This window comes from Podarcis liolepis (genome assembly GCF_965112155.1).
Source record: "Podarcis liolepis genome assembly, chromosome: 16".
Taxonomy (NCBI): Eukaryota; Metazoa; Chordata; class Lepidosauria; order Squamata; family Lacertidae; genus Podarcis; species Podarcis liolepis.
The window spans coordinates 43,377,542-43,394,464 of record NC_139567.1 but is presented as its reverse complement, the minus strand read 5'-3'; the positions used below and the strand labels follow the sequence as shown (position 1 = coordinate 43,394,464).

Below are 16,923 nucleotides of genomic sequence, written 5' to 3'. Positions count from 1 at the left end.
AGGAAACATCTTGGCAGAATTAGACTGATCCCTGTATTGTATAAATATAAGTTTGTAGGGAGGTAAAAAGAAATTATATGAGAAATGCGTAACTGTACGGTATAAAGTAATGGATAGACAAAGTTCAGTGAGATTAACTGGAAGTCAGTTTTAAATTTCTTTTCTATAAATGTTATAATTGTGTTCAATACCAGGAGTATATATGATGATAATTATATTAACCTTCTTATATCTTAAGAGTGATGGTTTGTTTGATTTTTCTGTAATTGGTTTGATTGTATGTTTGTTTACTTCCATGTACGTCTGTTTTTCATACATGTATTTATTTTAAATTAATAAAGATATATTTTTTAAAAAAATCAGCTTTGTGCCACCATTCTGGGGATGCCACTGTCCCTCCGCCCCCATCCCAAAAGGTGCCCCCACTCACCTGCAACAAGGTGGCCGACCAAGGGCTGTGACGAAGGTGCTTGACAATGGATATATGGCGCCCCAGACTGCGATGGACGCTGCAACATTCGTCGCAGACCAGCACTCCGCGATTGATTGATGCCCAGCCAGGGTCTGGAGGGAGAGAAAACCACAAGTTTGGAAATAGCAACCCTTAACATCTGTTCCCAGTTTTCTTAGGGAAAACACCTTGAAATTGCTACACAGATGGTATCGCACTCCTTTGCAAATGTCAGAATCGCTTCCTTCCATATCACCTAATGGTTGGAGATTGTTGCTGCAATGAACTTGGTACATTCTAACTCTCTTTCAAATCAGAACCAGTGAAGGCGGTGAAGGTCGTGTGTGAGTGTCTGGAGGCGGTTGGAGGATGGATGGCAGCTAACAGATTGAGGTTGAATCCTGACAAGACAGAAGTACTGTTTTGGGGGGACAGGGGGCAGGCGGGTGGGGGGGACTACCTGGTCCTGAATGGGGCAACTGTGCCCCTGAAGGACCAGGTGCACAGCCTGGGAGTCATTCTGGACTCACAGCTGTCCATGGAGGCGCAGGTCAATTCTGTGTCCAGAATTCTGTCTCCATCTGGGACGCAGGCTGAGACCCTACCTGCCCACAGACTGTCTCGCCAGAGTGGTGCATGCTCTAGTTATCTCCTGATTGGACTACTGCAATGCGCTCTACGTGAGGCTACCTTTGAAGGTGACCTGGAAACTACAACTAATCCAGAATGCAGCAGCTAGACTGGTGACTGGGAGCGGCCGCCGAGACCACATAACACTGGTCTTGAAAGACCTACATTGGCTCCCAGTACGCTTCCGAGCACAATTCAAAGTGTTCGTGCTGACCTTTAAAACCCTAAACGGCCTCGGTCCAGTATACCTGAAGGAGCATCTCCACCCCATCATTCTGCCCGGACACTGAGGTCCAGCTCTGAGGGCCTTCTGGCGGTTCCCTCACTGCAAGAAGCGAAGTTACAGGGAACCGGGCAGAGGGCCTTCTCGGTGGTGGCGCCCGCCCTGTGGAACACCCTCCCATCAGATGTCAAAGAGAACAACAACTACCAAACTTTTAGAAGACATCTGAAGGCAGCCCTCTTTAGAGAAGCTTTTAATGTTTAACAGACCACTGTATTTTAATACTCTGTTGGAAGCCGCCCGGAGTTGCTGGGGAAACCCAGCCAGATGGGCAGGGTATAAATAATAAATTCTATTCTATTTAGGATGTGAATGTACCGGTAAGTCGACGCAAGATTCCTGGAACTTAATTTTGACGGAAACGAGACAGGTTACTAAAGAAACAATGGCTTGCTGTCCAAAATTAATGTTTCTGATGGTGCCAATGTAGATATAGTGCCAAAAGAATTGGTGTCCTATATGATCTTGGCATAGTTATTTGCAACTCAGTGGGAAATGGCCCAAAATGTCACTCTGGGTGCTTGGTACCAATCACTCTGGAGCAGAGCTAGAATGGATAAAATTACGCATAATTTGGTATTTTGACAAGGACCAGGCCCTTTTAACATGATTTGGTATTCCTTTATTACATGCGCAACAGAGCCAACATTTTCAAGACAACTCTCATCCCAAGCTTGGCAAGTCTGGAACCAGGTAATCAGATGACACGAATATTCTTTACTTGGACTTTGTTATTTGAACCCACGTGCAATTGGACTCAATTCTCCGTGCCTGTTTTATAGCTTTGTTTTTCATCTTTTAACTTTCAGCTCTTAACTTTGGTTCTCTGTTTTATATACATTACAAAACGAAATTTAAAAGTATATTTACGGAAAGAAAATGGAAATGTATTTTTGGAGAAAGAACGCAGGAAGCTGCCTTATGCTAAGCCAAACCACTGAGCCCATCTAGCTTAGTACTGTCTACACTGACTGGCAGCAGCAGCAGCAGCTCTCCAGGGTTTCTGGCAGGGAGTCTCTCCCAGACCTACCTGGAACTGTCAAGGGTTGAACCAGGGACCTTCTACATGCCTAGCAAGTGTTCTATACCCCTGAGCTAGAGGAGGGGACGTGTGTGCTGTGTGTTACCCTGATTTCATGGGAGGACGGCTTGTGCGCTTTTCTGAAAAAGGCAAGCTGTAAATTAATAACACGAACAATATCGGTAAGCAGGAACGGGGGTGATGAGGCTTCTGAGTTATCACTGCAGTGCAGCCAACGCTTTGGAATTATTTATAATTAAAAACAGCTACAGCTGCCTTTTCACACCTACAAAGGCATCCTCAGAGCGAAGTCATATTGTCAGATCATTAAAAATAACTAAATCACCCAGTAAAGTCAAGATGGCATCAGATGCAAAGGCAGCGCATTTAAATTTTCTTTTTAAAATAGATTTGGGGGCTCTGGACTTCTGACTTGTCTCTAATTCTCAGCTTGGGGGGCGGGGAGAAGAGAAGCTTTTCTGTATTATTCTAATTCTTATTAGCAGTCACTTAGTTACTTAAAAGGTAACTTGTTTTGCATTTAAAAACATAAATATATTACCCTACACTATACATACAATATACTACACATATAGACTACCAAATATGATTTTATCTGGCAATGTTTTTGAACCCTTGATACATTTTGTATAAATGTGAACTGTGCATCCCACTATGGAATATATTTTAAACTATTCCTTCTTTTTTTAATTTAAAAAAATCCTTTATTTTTATTCCTCTTTCCTATGGCATATTTTAGCTCGATGTTTCGTCGGTCGTACTTTCAAATTTACAAAAAATATGCATTATGCCATAAAGAAGAACAACAATTACCATACAAAACATTAACGTGTTCATGCAGCGTGCTCCTTCTCCCCCCCCCAAAAAAACCCTTTGTACATGCTCAGAGGACAGTCTCCTCATCCCACACATTCTGGGGCTAAGTCTGGGCTCAAGGCCACACTCCTCCATTGGGCCACTGGCTGTGAGAGGGGGCCCTTTCTCCCCACCAGGCCCCAAATGCATATTCTGCCCCCTCAGCAGCAAACCTTGTTCCAGGGAATTTTCATGGGAAAGCTAGGAGGGGGGAAATTGTCTCTCCTGCCTGGTTGCTACGGAAACCCGAAAGGCCGCCCTAGAAACATCGAGGCAACTCTTCCCCTTCCAGCACGGTGACAAAGAGAGAAATCATTGAGTGTGTTTTAGGCCGTGACACTTTAAAACAGGGGTCGGCAACCTAAGGCCCATGGACCACAAGCGGCCCACAGCAGTCGTTTAACCGGCCCCCAAGCCGCTCCCGAACCGAGCCACCTGCTTGGCGAGTCCCTGAGTGCTGCACTAAACCGGCGCAGCGCGGCGTGGGGACTCGCTTCCGCGACACTGGAAATCGCGCCTGCACAAACGGAGACGCTGGAAATCATGGGCACGCGCTCGATCCAGCCCACAGAGGGATCTCCACTGGAGTAAACCTTGCCAACCCCTGCTTTAAAAGCATCCTCAGGTGGGAATCTCATTCTTTCCACTGTCTCCACTCACCTCACCTCACCACAGCATGATTTAAGGGCATAATGACATCATAAGAGCAATGTTGAAACTCAGATATATAAGCTAGGGAGGCTGCTAAATAGTTGTTGTTATTATTGTTATTGTTGTTGTTGTTGTTGTTATTATCATCATCATCATCATCATCATCATCATCATCATTACAGTGAACCTCGGTTGTCAAATGTAATCTGTTCCGGAAGACTGGAAATTCCTTTAAAAAATGGAGAAACGCACCTCGGAAGCCGTTTGACCTCTGAGGCGCGTTCAAAAACGGAAGCATTCATTTCCGGGTTGTTGGCGTTCGGGTTCCAAATTGTTCGGCTTCTGAAGCATTCAGCAACTGAGGTTCCACTGTATTGTTATATTTGGAGCCCGCCCATCTGACTGGGTTGCCAACAGATATAAAAACATAGTAAAACCTCAAACATCAACAATTTCCCAATACAGGGATGCCGTCAGATGTCTTCTGAATGTTGTATACAGTGGAACCTCGGGTTGCGAATGTGATCCGTGCAGGAGGCACATTCGCAACCTGCAGCGCCACGTCTGCGCACACGTGGATAGCAACCCGGTGCCTCTGTGCATGCGCCAAGCGCGATTTAGCACTTCTGCACATACTCCAAAACCTGGAAGTAACCCATTCCGGTACTTCCAGGTTCGGTGCAGCGCGCAACCCGAAAACAGGTAACCTGAAGCGTCTGTAACCCGAGGTACCACTGTAGTTCTTTATCTGTTTGACATCAGGTGGGAGGGCGTTCCACAGGGAGGATGCCACCACCGAGAAGGCCCTCTGGTTCCCTGTAACTTCACTTCCAGCAGCGAGCAATTTTAGAAACTCAAGATATATAAACTAGGTACCAAATGGTGCCTTCATCTTTCTGAGACGCCCAATGTGGCTCCCGAAAGTGGGGCAGAATGGGCGTCTCGGCCAGATAAAGCGTCAGAGGAACAATCTTGGAGGGAGCGGGTGAGGAGAGAGGAAGAATCAAGGCTGCAACATTCACCCTGTTCTAACTATGCCCCCCCCCGACTTCCTTCTGTACCGCACAGCTACCAGACTTCATGGTTAAAACATTGTGCAATCTTCACACCTCCCTTTGCCTATGTGCAAATAAAACTAAAAACCAAAGGAGAGGCTCCCACGCAATTAGCTATTCCAAGCTTGACACCCCCACCCTGTACTCCCTGGGGATGCACCGAAATTTGCAGCGCCAACCCTCCACTCCCCACCCCCCTTTCGGGAGGATTGCAGCGTTCGCTGACATGTTCCTCAGCTCCTGACATCCCCTTCAGAAGAACCCAGAAGACTCTCATCAGGAGTCTTCTCCACCCACAACTCTGCTTGGCATGCAGAAGGACCCTGATTCGACGCCTGGGGTCTCTAGGAAGAACTGGGGAGGTACCCCCTTCCCGAAACCCGAAAACATGGCGTAAACAAGATCAGGCCAGGTGGGGCAATGGCCGGGCTCAGTAGAAAGCAGCTTCCTGTGTCTCGATGTACCCAAGGCCCAATTCTGCACCACCAAGAGTCCGAAGAGACAATGGAGAGAGCACTTCTGAGCACGTGAAGAGTTTGCGCTCAGTGACCCCCAGTGTATCACTGATCAGGTTGTGGCGGTTTTTTGAGGGGTGCATTGGAGAAACAAGAGAGGGAAAGAGGAGTGTTCAGGTTATTTATATCGCAAGATTTATAATAAAGCTGTTTACAAAAAACAACAGCAAGACACCGGCAGGGGTTTGGACTAGATAAATGCCCCACCAAAGCATCTCTAAAATCCTGATGCTGCCCCTCTGACACATAATAATAATAATAATAATAATAATAATAATAATAATAATAAACAAATATTTATTTATATCCCGCCCTCCCCAGCCAAAGCCGGGCTATTACTCAGAAAGTGAACTCCTATTCACATAGAGGAAGCCTAAAAGGCCATTAACATAGCCTAACTCATTCACGAATTCCCCCCACCCTAAAAATCAAATTGCCCCCGCCTGTGGGGCATGTGCCCCACGAGTGGGAACCACGGGGCGAGATGATCCTCAAAGTCCCCTCCAAGTCTACAATTCTGTGATTTAAATGGTTAAAAAAAGCAACTATTTACAATTTCAAAACCAGTTTTGTTTGAAAAACAAACAAACAATTAACAAGGTGCAGCTAAATCACATAATTGCCAAGCTGGAAGGGATCCTAAGAGTCATCTAGACTAACCCCCTGCAGTGCAGGAATCACAACTATTGAACCCACGACATGCAGCGCTTAAACCCTGGCATCCTCTCTGCCAAGATTTCTACATGGGGCCTCTGCTGCCTTTGCCACTGTGACACCCCTGGGAGGGACGCCTGTCCCTGGGTGCTGCCCCGAGGCTCCGAGACGTCACTTGCCTCCCCCCCCTTGCTGGAAGGCCCAGGCCTTGGCTCCCCCTCCCCCCTCGCCACCAAATCACTGGGGACCTTTTGTTCCGCCAGCACAAAAGGGCGTTTGAAACCGGGGAAGGCTGTTCTCTGGGTGGGGGCGGAGAGATGGCCAGCACCCTGCCTTCGACCCAGCGAAGACTCACGCCAGATGCCAGACAGGGCTGCTTCAGAAGATGCCACCCTGACCCAGCTGCTAGAGGAGGCGCCCCGTTGCCCCAGAGACCGAAGGCACAAAGAGCCACCCTGAACAGAGGGGCCTTGTTGGTGTCCATGCCCCACTCTGAGGGCCCCCCCCCACAGTTACCCTGGCTCAGAGGAACGAGGGGCACTCCAGACTCAGCAAAGCTCCCCTCCCAAATGACAGAAGCAATGCCTCCGTCTATACAGGGGTCTCTCCTCCCCATCGCGGGAGGCCGTTAAATCAAGTGTCTAAATAATAATAATAATTTTATTATTTGTACCCCACCCATCTGTGTGGGTTGCCCCAGCCATTCTAGGTGGCTTCCAACAGATATAAAGGTAAAGGAACCCCTGTCCATTAGGTCCAGTCGCGGATGACTCTGGGGTTGCGGCGCTCATCTCGCTTTACTGGCCGAGGGAGCCAGCGTACAGCTTCTGGGTCATGTGGCCAGCAGGACTAAGCCGCTTCTGGCGAACCAGAGCAGCGCACGGAAACGCCGTTGACCTTCCCGCCGGAGCAGTACCTATTTACCTACTCGCACTCTGACGTGCTTTCGAACTGCTAGGTTGGCAGGAGCAGGGACCGAGCAACGGGAGCTCACCCCATCGCGGGGATTTGAACCGCCGACCTTCTGATCAGCAAGCCCTCAGCTCTGTGATTTAGACCACAGCACCACCTGCGTCCCTTTCCAACAGATATAAAAATGCAATAAAACATCAAACATTAGCAGCTTCCCTATACAGTGGTACCTTGGGTTACAGACGCTTCAGGTTACAGATGCTTCAGGTTACAGACGCTTCAGGTTACAGACGCTTCAGGTTACAAACTCTGCTAACCCAGAAATAGTACCTCAGGTTAAGAACTTTGCTTCAGAATGAGAACAGAAATCATGTGGCGGCGACAGCGGCAGGCCCCATTAGCTAAAGTGGTGTCTCAGGTTAAGAACAGTTTCAGGTTAAGAACGGACCTCCATAACAAATTAAGTTCTTAACCTGTGGTATCACTGTACACAGCTCCCTTCAGATGTCTTCTAAAAGCCGTACAGTCGAACCGCCATTCTGGAAGACCGTTTGACTTCCAAAACATTCGACAACCGAGGCACAAAGGGCTGTCGGCAATTGTGAGGCACATTTGAAAACGGAAGCAATTACTTCTGGGTTTTTGGTGTCCAGGTTCCGAAACGTTCAGCTTCCGAGACGCTCGAAAACCGAGGTCCCATTGTATAGCTGTTTATCTCCTTGACATCTGAAGGGAGGGCGTTCCACAGGGCGGGGAGCCACTACCGAGAAGGCCTTCTGCCTGGTTCCCTGTAACCTCACTTCTGACAGTGGGCAGTGTGTTAGAAACTCAGATATATAAGCTAAGTACCAAATGGCAGCTTAAACCTAGGTTATGGTTGCCACAGAGGAATGTCTATTCACCAGGGGGTTGGTCGAGATGACCCTCAGGGTCTCTTCCAATAGTATAATTCTACGATACACTCCCTGGATAGATCTGCTGGATAGGGCAGGGGTTAGCAAACCTTTTCAGCAGGGGGTCAGTCCACTGTCCCTCAGACCTTGTGGGGGGCCGGACTATGTTTTGGAATTTTTTTTTAAGGAATTCCTATGCCCCACAAATAACCCAGAGATGCTTTTTAAATAAAAGGACACATTCTACTCATGTAAAAACACGCTGATTCCCGGACTGTCTGTGGGTCGGATTTAGAAGGCGATTGGGCCGGATCAGGCCCCCGGGCCTTAGTTTGCCATGGAATTTCTGCAATTTCTCAGACCCTTGATTCTTTTGTAACCCATGAACGGAGGCCCTTTCAGCCAGGACGTGCCAGGGATCAAACCTGTGCCCTCCTGTACTTCACCCAGCTGAAGAAAAATTGGTTCTTTCCTCGACCGCCACCTCCCCGCTGTGGGTCTGCAAGGGAGGGAGGAGCTGTGTCGCCCTGACAAGAGGGCCTTTTCTTCTCCATTCCCTTTTCCAGAACAGAGAAGCAAGCAGGATGGAAAGGTCAAGGAGGGAAGGAGGCATACAGGGAGAGACAGCCCCACCGCCCACAACCCCGCCGGCTCCCTCACCCAGCTTTGACCCTGCTGTGGCCAAGAGGCCACGCTCCAAATCCCCTAAAAGAACCACAGCCTCCCGTAATGGTTCCAACCAAGTCCCCTTTGCGGGGGGGCGGGCGTCGAGCCCTGGGATTGCATTTGCTTTATTTATTTATTTTATTATACAGTGGTGCCCCGCAAGACGAATGCCTCGCAAGATGGAAAACTCGCTAGACGAAAGAGTTTTCCGTTTTGGAGGTGCTTCGCAAAACGAATCTCCTATGGGCTTGCTTCGCAAGACGACAATGTCTTGCGAGTTCCTGCGGGGGTTTTTTCCTCCCCCCCCTTTTCTAAGCCACTTATCAGCTGATCCGATAAGCTGATAAGCCGCTAAAAGCCGCTAATAGCGCTAATCCGTCAATGGGCTTGCATCGCAAGACGAAAAAACCGCTAGACGAAGAGAATCACAGAACAGATTCTTTTCGTCTTGCGAGGCACCACTGTAATTGTAATTATTAGCATTATAAATATATTCAGTGCTTTTTTCTGGGGGGGCAGGGGTACGCATACCCCTAAACATTTGGTGAATCTAAGTTTGGCCTCATTTCGATATGAGTAGGAAAATGAGAGTACCCCTAAACATTTTGTAAGAAAAAAAAAGCATTGAATATATTTATACCCTGCCTTTTTCCCAGACCAGGGCTCAGGGCGGCTTGAACAGATCAAAAACAGCTGAAAAGTTAACCGTTGGAAGGTAATTCAACTCTGACACAATCAAAACGATATAAAAATCATTTTATGTATCTTTAGGCGCTGGGCAAAAATGTTCCTCTTCAACCAGGTCTTGGGCTGATGCACATGCAATGCCCTTTTAAAATGTGTTGGTGGGGGGAGTTATAGGGGTTGTTTTCATTTTGTGACTTTATGCTGTATCTCCCCTGAGACCTGGAGGTGTAAGGAGGTATACAAATTCAATAAGCAAAACTAAACCAATAAAAAAGCAAGCCTATTAAAATCTGGAGAGTAAAAACAGCACAGAGCTATTAGGAGCCCTTTCTTTAAAACCAGGCGGTTCCCAAAAGCCTGACCGCTAAGTTGCTAGTCCTCAAGGTTTTGAAACAGGAACGTAGGAAGCTGCCTTCTACCAAGTTGGACTCTGGGTCCATCCAGCTCAATACTGTCTACACCGACTGGCAGCAGTGCTCCGGAGTTTCGGGCAGGGAGCCCTTCCCCGCCCTACCTTTGGCCTGCCAAGCAGCTGTTCTGCCACTGATCCATGCCCGCCTCCTATTCCTCACCCAACTCTGGGATGCGTCACTTCCATTGTTCACAACAAACACCCAGCCTTTGCCTCAGAGTTCCCCAGCTTCCTTCGATGGGCGGGCACAGCTGGCAGCAACTGTTCCTTCTTTGGGCGAACGGGGGGGGGCATGTTTTGTGTGGGTACGGTGGCTTCAGAGCCAAGCGGCAGCTCCCAAATCGCTCGCAGGCCGCAGCTTCCGCCTGGCCTTGTTCAATCATGTCTCAGAGAGGCCTGGGGGATGCAAATCTCTGCCAGAAACAGGGCGTGGGAGACAGCTGGGAGGCCAGAGGCCCGTCCTAAAAAACCCCCAAATCAACCGTAACCAGCCTGCTGCCTGCTCCTGCCACACCTGGATTTGGGTCCCAAAGAACTGTCAGGTTGAGAGGGACCCAAGTGGTCATCTTGCCCAGCCCCCTGAAATGCGCGGGGTTTCGTTTGCTAGGATGAGTTGCTGGTACGGTACGATAATCTTTGTTGTCATTGTCCCATACAGAGCAACAAAATTGAAAAAATCTACCGTATTTTTCGCCCTATAAGACGCACTTTTTCCCCTCCAAAAATGAAGGGGAAATGTGTGTGCGTCCTATGGGGCAAATGCAGGCTTTCGCTGAAGCCTGGAGAGCGAGGGGGGTCGGTACGCACCGACCCCTCTCGCTCTCCAGGCTTCAGGAAGCTATCCGCTAGCTGTGGGAGACCCAGCTCTCCCAGGGCTAGCGGAGAGCTTGCCTGCACCCAGAAGCTTGGGGCGCGCTGAGCTCCGCACGCCCCAAGCTTCGGGATTAGCGCAGTGCTCCGCTAGCCCTGGGAGAGCCGCGTGGCTCTCCCACGCCTAGTGGAGAACTTGCCGGCACCCAGAAGCTTGGGGCGCACTGAGCTCCGCACGCCCCAAACTTCGGGATTAGCGCAGCGCACCTGGGGGGGAAATAAAATTTTTTTCCCTTTATTTCCCCCCCAAAAAAACTAGGTGCGTCCTATGGGCCGGTGCATCTTATGGGGCGAAAAATACGGTACATCAGATATTCAAAAACCAACAAGCCTGCTATCCCAGCCTGGTTAGAAGTAAAGGGACCCCTGACTATTAGGTCCAGTCGTGGCTGACTCTGGGGTTGCAGCGCTCATCTCGCTTTATTGGCCGAGGGAGCCGGCGTACAGCTTCCGGGTCATGTGGCCAGCATGACTAAGCCGCTTCTGGCAAACCGGAGCAGTGCACGGAAATGCCGTTTACCTTCCCACCGGAGTGGTACCTATTTATCTACTTGCACTTTGACGTGCTTTCGAACTGCTAGGTTGGCAGCAGCAGGGACCGAGTAACAGGAGCTCACCCCGTCGCGGGGATTCGAACTGCCAACCTTCTGATCGGCAAGCCCAAGAGGCTCAGTGGTTTAACCCACAGCGCCACCCGCGTCCCTCCCAGCCTGGTTAACCCCCTAAAAATACCCCATAATTAAATACAATATACTCCTACAGAGACTACTTTACACTGTGTTTAAACCCAAAAATCGCATTTGGATAAAAACTGTTTCTCAGGCAGTGGTGATGAATGACTTGGGCAAGCAGCCTGCAGTTCAGTGGGAGAGCACCTGCTCCGACTTTAGAAGAAGAACCCGCAGGATCAGGCCAAAGAGGGCCCATCTAGCCCAGCCTCCTGTTCTCACAGGGGCCAACCAGATGCCACAATGGCAAACCAGCAAGTAGGATTCAAACGTGAGAGCAACTCTCCCCTCCTGAGCCTTCCAGAAAGGCTGACTCCAACTATGGAGGCAGGGCAACAGCTCTCCTGGCTAGCAGCCATTGATAGCCCTCTCCTCCTCATCCTTTTCCTGCAAGAATTTGCCCAGTCCTCTTTTAAAGCCATCCAGGTTGGGACCATCATTGCTTCCTGTGGCAGGGAGTTCCATAGCCCAACTCTTTCTTCGGTCTGCCCTGAATCTTCCAGCCTTCAGGTTCCCTGGGTGTCCACCAGTTCTAGCATTAAGAGTGGGAATGAAAAGCTTTTCCCTCCCGCCTCTCTCCTTGCCTTGCATAATTTTATTAACTCCTCACTTGCCACTTCTTAAGTTTTCCTGTAAATGAAAAAGATGCAACTCTCCTCCCTGGGGAGTCACTCCACGCCCTGGTTCATTTGGGTTGCCCTTTCCTGCACCTTTTCCAACTCTGCAATGCCCTTTCCCGACGCCGGGAAAGACCCCTTGTCTCAAACCCGGAAGCCACTGCTGCCAGTCAGTGCAGGCAGCAGCCAGCAAGATAGCCCAGTAGTCTGCACATGTCCCTGTTTATACCAACCCTCCAGTCAGAACCATGAAGACTAGAACCTGGTTTTATTTTTAGATTAAGCTGTAGCATGGCAAGTAGAAGTTTTGGACTTCAACCCCTGCCATCCCCAGACAGGGCTGCCTGAAATGCTGGAGAGCTGCTGCCAGCCAGTGTGGACAATACTGAGGTACATAGATGGGCAAGTGCTAAGGAGTTCCTAAGACCCACAAAGGGGAGGAACTTAAAACAGAGCCAAACCTCCACCACCACCAAAGCCAGCTAGGAAAGGAGGCCTGGGGAAGGGGGTGAGCCGCAGGACTCCTGGGTCCCTTTCCCCACCACCAAACAGTGATTTCATGGGGAGGGTAGAAGAGAAGGCAAGATAGGTGTCAACAGACTTGGGGGGAGGCAGTCCCAGCCCCTAACTTGAAAACAAGCCTGACACCACAGCCCTACTCAAGGCAGGATATGCCCAGGGCTTGCAGATGGAGAGCCCCTCCCGGCATTTCCTTCCTATCCTGGCCTGGGGGGAAGTTCATGGCTGACCTGCAAAGTTTGGATTGTGGAGAATGGAAAGAACTGGACAGAAATCTCCAGCCCAGGCTAACAAAACAAGGCAGGCTCTGCTTCAGTGGTTCCCAATTTATTTGAGGGAACTGTCATCCCCCCCCCAGTTCCATAAACACATCCGCAGTGCCCCCCTACCCCACGAAAAAGCATTCTTCGGAACAGCGGTTTGCACGGCCCATGAAGGAAGATCGTAACACAATGAAACAATTAATCGCACGTTTGTTCAAAGTTAAAACTTTGTGGTTGATTAATTCAATGAAACTGGTGAGCTTGAGGCAGGGAGACCAATTTTTGAAAGTCTGGTTGGCATTGGCATCAGTGCCACGCTGCCTCTCAGCAACCCCGCCCCCCAGGGAATCCCATCACCCCCCCCCCATAGTGGTACCCTCCCCTCTGGGAATCTGGAGTCTGCAACACATAGGGCATGGGTGAGTTCCCGTGTAAGGACAAGCATCATTCTTAATAATTATTATTATTTATGAATTTAATTTACACCCCTTCCTGCCAAAGGAGCCGAGAGCAGCATCCAATTCACCTATCAACTTTGCTGTCTGCCAGCCAGCCTCAGCCTCACTAAATCATGCTAAATCAGATGACCAAGTATATCAGGTGATAGACTCATACGGCCGTAGAGACTAACAGGCCTCAGTAGGTAATGGGTCCAATCTTCTTCAAAGTCATCTAACCTAGGGACTCCTCACCATCTACCTTGTGGCAGCGAGTTCCATAGGCAAACTCACTGCTCCATGACATCCACTGCCAACACACTGGAATGCTTTTATTCACCTGCACAAATATTGCTTTATCACTTTTTGTTGACCCAAGTCTGTAATCATTTGCACTTTATTCTTATTTTATCACACACTGCTTCGGTAAGTTTTGGACCAATGGTTGTCCTTCTAGGTCGGTACTGTTTACACTGACTGGCAGCAGCTCTCTGGGGTTTCAGCCAGGATTTCCCATGCCCCTCCTTCTCAATTTGGGGTCCCCAGCACCAACCGGCAGCGCCGGCGAGGACCTCTCCAGCCGTTCCTCCCAGCCTCCCATTCGCAAGACTTGAAGGATGTGCGTGGGCTCATCCTGCACAGATGGCAGTGAAGAGAGAGTTGACTTGGCAGATGTCTGCATTCTGTGCCCCCGGGAGCCTCTGGCACTGAGGAACGGCTTGTCATGCGTCAGGAGAGACTTCTCTGCCAGCGGCATCCCTCTTCCGCCTGCCGCCAAGGAAACCGGGAAGGGGAGCTAGATCTCCACTCCTGGGTGGATCAGAAAGGAGCCCCCGCCTCCCGGGTTCAGAGCGATATCGCCCCACAAAATCCGAGACAAGAAACTGGGGTTCTCCAGTGACCAGTAGGAATCGCTGATTCTCAGCCACACGGGAACAAGAAGGAGAAACACCCCATAAGCCGGGGCAGGGAAGATGAGGCTCTCTGGATATTGCTGGAATACAACTCCCATCATCCCCGACTGCCGGCTCCTAGGGCTGATGGGATTTGGAGTCCCACAATACCAGGAGGGTCTCAGGTTTTACCCACCCTCGGGACAGGACTTGCAAAACCACGGAAGTATATTCAAAGCGTCCCCAAAGAGTTCTAAGCAAAAGGAAAGGACAAATGGGAGAAATAGGAAGGAATGAACAGCGGAAGGCCCAGGATCAGGTCTAGTCCATCTGCGTCGGGAATCTCCAGCAGAGCCACGCCCAGCAATCAGAGGCCGCACCTGCCCTCTGGAACTCCCTGCCTCTTGATATCAGATGGGCTCCTTCACTGTAGTTTTTTCGGTGCCTGCTAAAGACATTTTTGTTTTGACAAGCCAGTCCAGATATCTAGAACACTGGTATGGGGTTTTTTTGTTCATTGCTGGTTTATTTATTTTTTTAATGGTTCTTACTCATAATTATCTTTTGCTTTATACTTTTCATAGACCACATTGAGGTTTTGGGGGTTTTTAACAACCAAGTGGTATAAAGATTTTGAGAAATAATAAATAAATTTGAAGCTTTCCGGACACTAGGGCCATCCCAGCCTCTGCAACCTTAAGTTTAATTCATAGGTAGGAAAACTAAGGCCCTGGGACTGGATCCGGCCCAATCGCCTTCTCAATCCGGCCCGCGGACGGTCCTGGAATCAGCATGTTTTTACATGAGTAGAATGTGTCCTTTTATTTAAAATGCATCTCTGGGTTATTTGTGGGGCCTGCCTGGTGTTTTTACATGAGTAGAATGTGTGCTTTTATTTAAAATGCACCTCTGGGTTATTTGTGGGGCATAGGAATTCGTTCATTATTGTTTTTCCAAAATATAGTCCGGCCCCAAACAAGGTCTGAGGGACAGTGGACCAGCCCCTTGCAGAAAACGTTTGCTGACCCCTGGTTTAATTTCTTATTTCCTCCCCCCCCCCCCATAGAAGCTGATACTTCATTCTTTGTTTATTCATGGCCCACCCTCCACCCTAAGGACCATCTTGGCTGTGGGTCCTGGGAGACCTGCTCCCTGCCTCCCACACCTTTCCCCACCTGGCCTGGGAGGGCGGAGCTTGGACTGACTCCAGCTACAAAAGCAGAGGCTGCTGAACAGACTTTTCGGCTGGGGTGTTGTTTGGGGGAGGGTTGTAATGGGTGGGGTGTTTTTCCTGTTGGCTTTTGTGTATCTATATTTCAGATCTTGTGATTTATGTGGAAACCGTTCCGTTTGGTTGAGTATTTTTCGGTGTTTTGTTTATTGTTTATGACTACGTTTGCTATGTTATAGTTATGTATATTTTTCGCGTTGCATGGCTTGAAATGTGGAAAGGTGTGACACAAATAAAATGAAACATGTATGTAAAGTCGCAAGGCATGCTGCAACGTTTGCAAGAGCTCAGTATTTTAGGGTGGCAGCTATGGACTTCGGAACTCCCTGCCTATTGACTACCTCCATAGCTATACACCCTTTTCAGCTCCTGCTAAAAACATTTTTGTTTGGCAAGCCTAGCCAGATACTTTGAAAGCTGATGTGAGTTTTGATCCGTCATTCTTTTAACTTTTCCAAAGTCTAAAATGATTGTGGTTAATTCACTCCCCTGATCGTTTTACTGTGTTAATTATGAACTGCTTTGAGAGTTGCTGTTGTTCTTGCAATCAAACAGTGCATATATTATACGGAATAGATAAAATAAAACGCAATATTAAAAGCAACTTATTTAGATTATTTTTTGCAGAGCGGGTAGATGTGGATGGAGGGTGTGTCTTGCCCACACATAAGGATGATAGCAGGGGAGAGCAAGGAGCAAAATCCTGCTTTTACCCTCTGCAGGAAACAGACCCCCCTCTAATGTTTTTCTCTATTGTTCACTTCCTCAACAGGCCATTCTGCAAGATAAGGACTTCTGACCCAAGCCAGGGAATCCTCCAGGCCAACACAGAAACCTCCCTGAACTATTATTGTTGCCCTGCATAGCTTGGTATCGCTTGCCCTGACTGGCAGCAGTAGCCCTCTCCAGGGTTTTCAGGCGGAGGGGCGGACATACCCAGTCCAATCTGGTAGGTGCCACAAAGGACTGGAGCCACAGTCTTTTCCCCACAAAGCAAGTGGGAGGAAGATCACAAGCAGGGCACTCCAAGGTAGACTGCTCCTGTATAGGGAGGCTCAGATTTGGCTCCTGCTCCGATCTAGCCCATTCTTCCCCGAGTCAGGATAGATCCCACAACCGAAGGACTGAGGACCTTGCTCCGCCTTCCCATTTTAAGGAACGATTCACACAGTCATCCCTTGACCCAGAATCAGTATTTGTGCCGAAATGCTGTAAATACAGAACATTTCCTATCACATTGCAAGTGCAATGGGGTTGTTAAAAAAAGGAAAGAAAGATCTGAGCTCTCGCATTCAACTGTCGGTAATCGCAGGAGGCAGCCTTATACAGACAGAGTCAAACCATTGGTGTATCTAACTCAGTACTTCCTACACTGGCTGGCAACAGCAGCTTTCCAGGGTTTCGGGCCCTACCAGGAGATGCCAGGCGTTGAACCTGGGACATTCTGCATGCCAAGCAGGTGCTCTAGCTCTAAGCTATGATTCTTCGCTTTCAAACAACCCCTAAGATACCAGTCCTCATGATCATAAATAAAGGACTGGCTTAAATGTTTATTTACCTCTTTTTTTATCCCACATTTCCCTCCAAGCAGCTCAAGGGGACAGTTCTCCCCTTCCTCATTCTAATCCCCTACAGAGCCAGATCACTGGTGCATCTAGC

The 16,923-nt window shown here is 48.9% G+C and overlaps 1 protein-coding gene across 4 annotated transcripts in view; it reads right to left on the bottom strand.

Annotated features, from left to right (window-relative positions):
• Positions 1-16,923, bottom strand: part of GIT1 (GIT ArfGAP 1) — a 49,284-nt gene that overhangs the window by 28,947 nt on the left and 3,414 nt on the right. For all 4 annotated transcript variants that reach the window (XM_083479868.1, XM_083479869.1, XM_083479866.1 and 1 more), the window contains exon 2: positions 431-564. In XM_083479868.1, the coding sequence (XP_083335994.1) occupies positions 431-564 (134 nt within the window). The remainder of the gene's footprint in view (positions 1-430; positions 565-16,923) is intronic.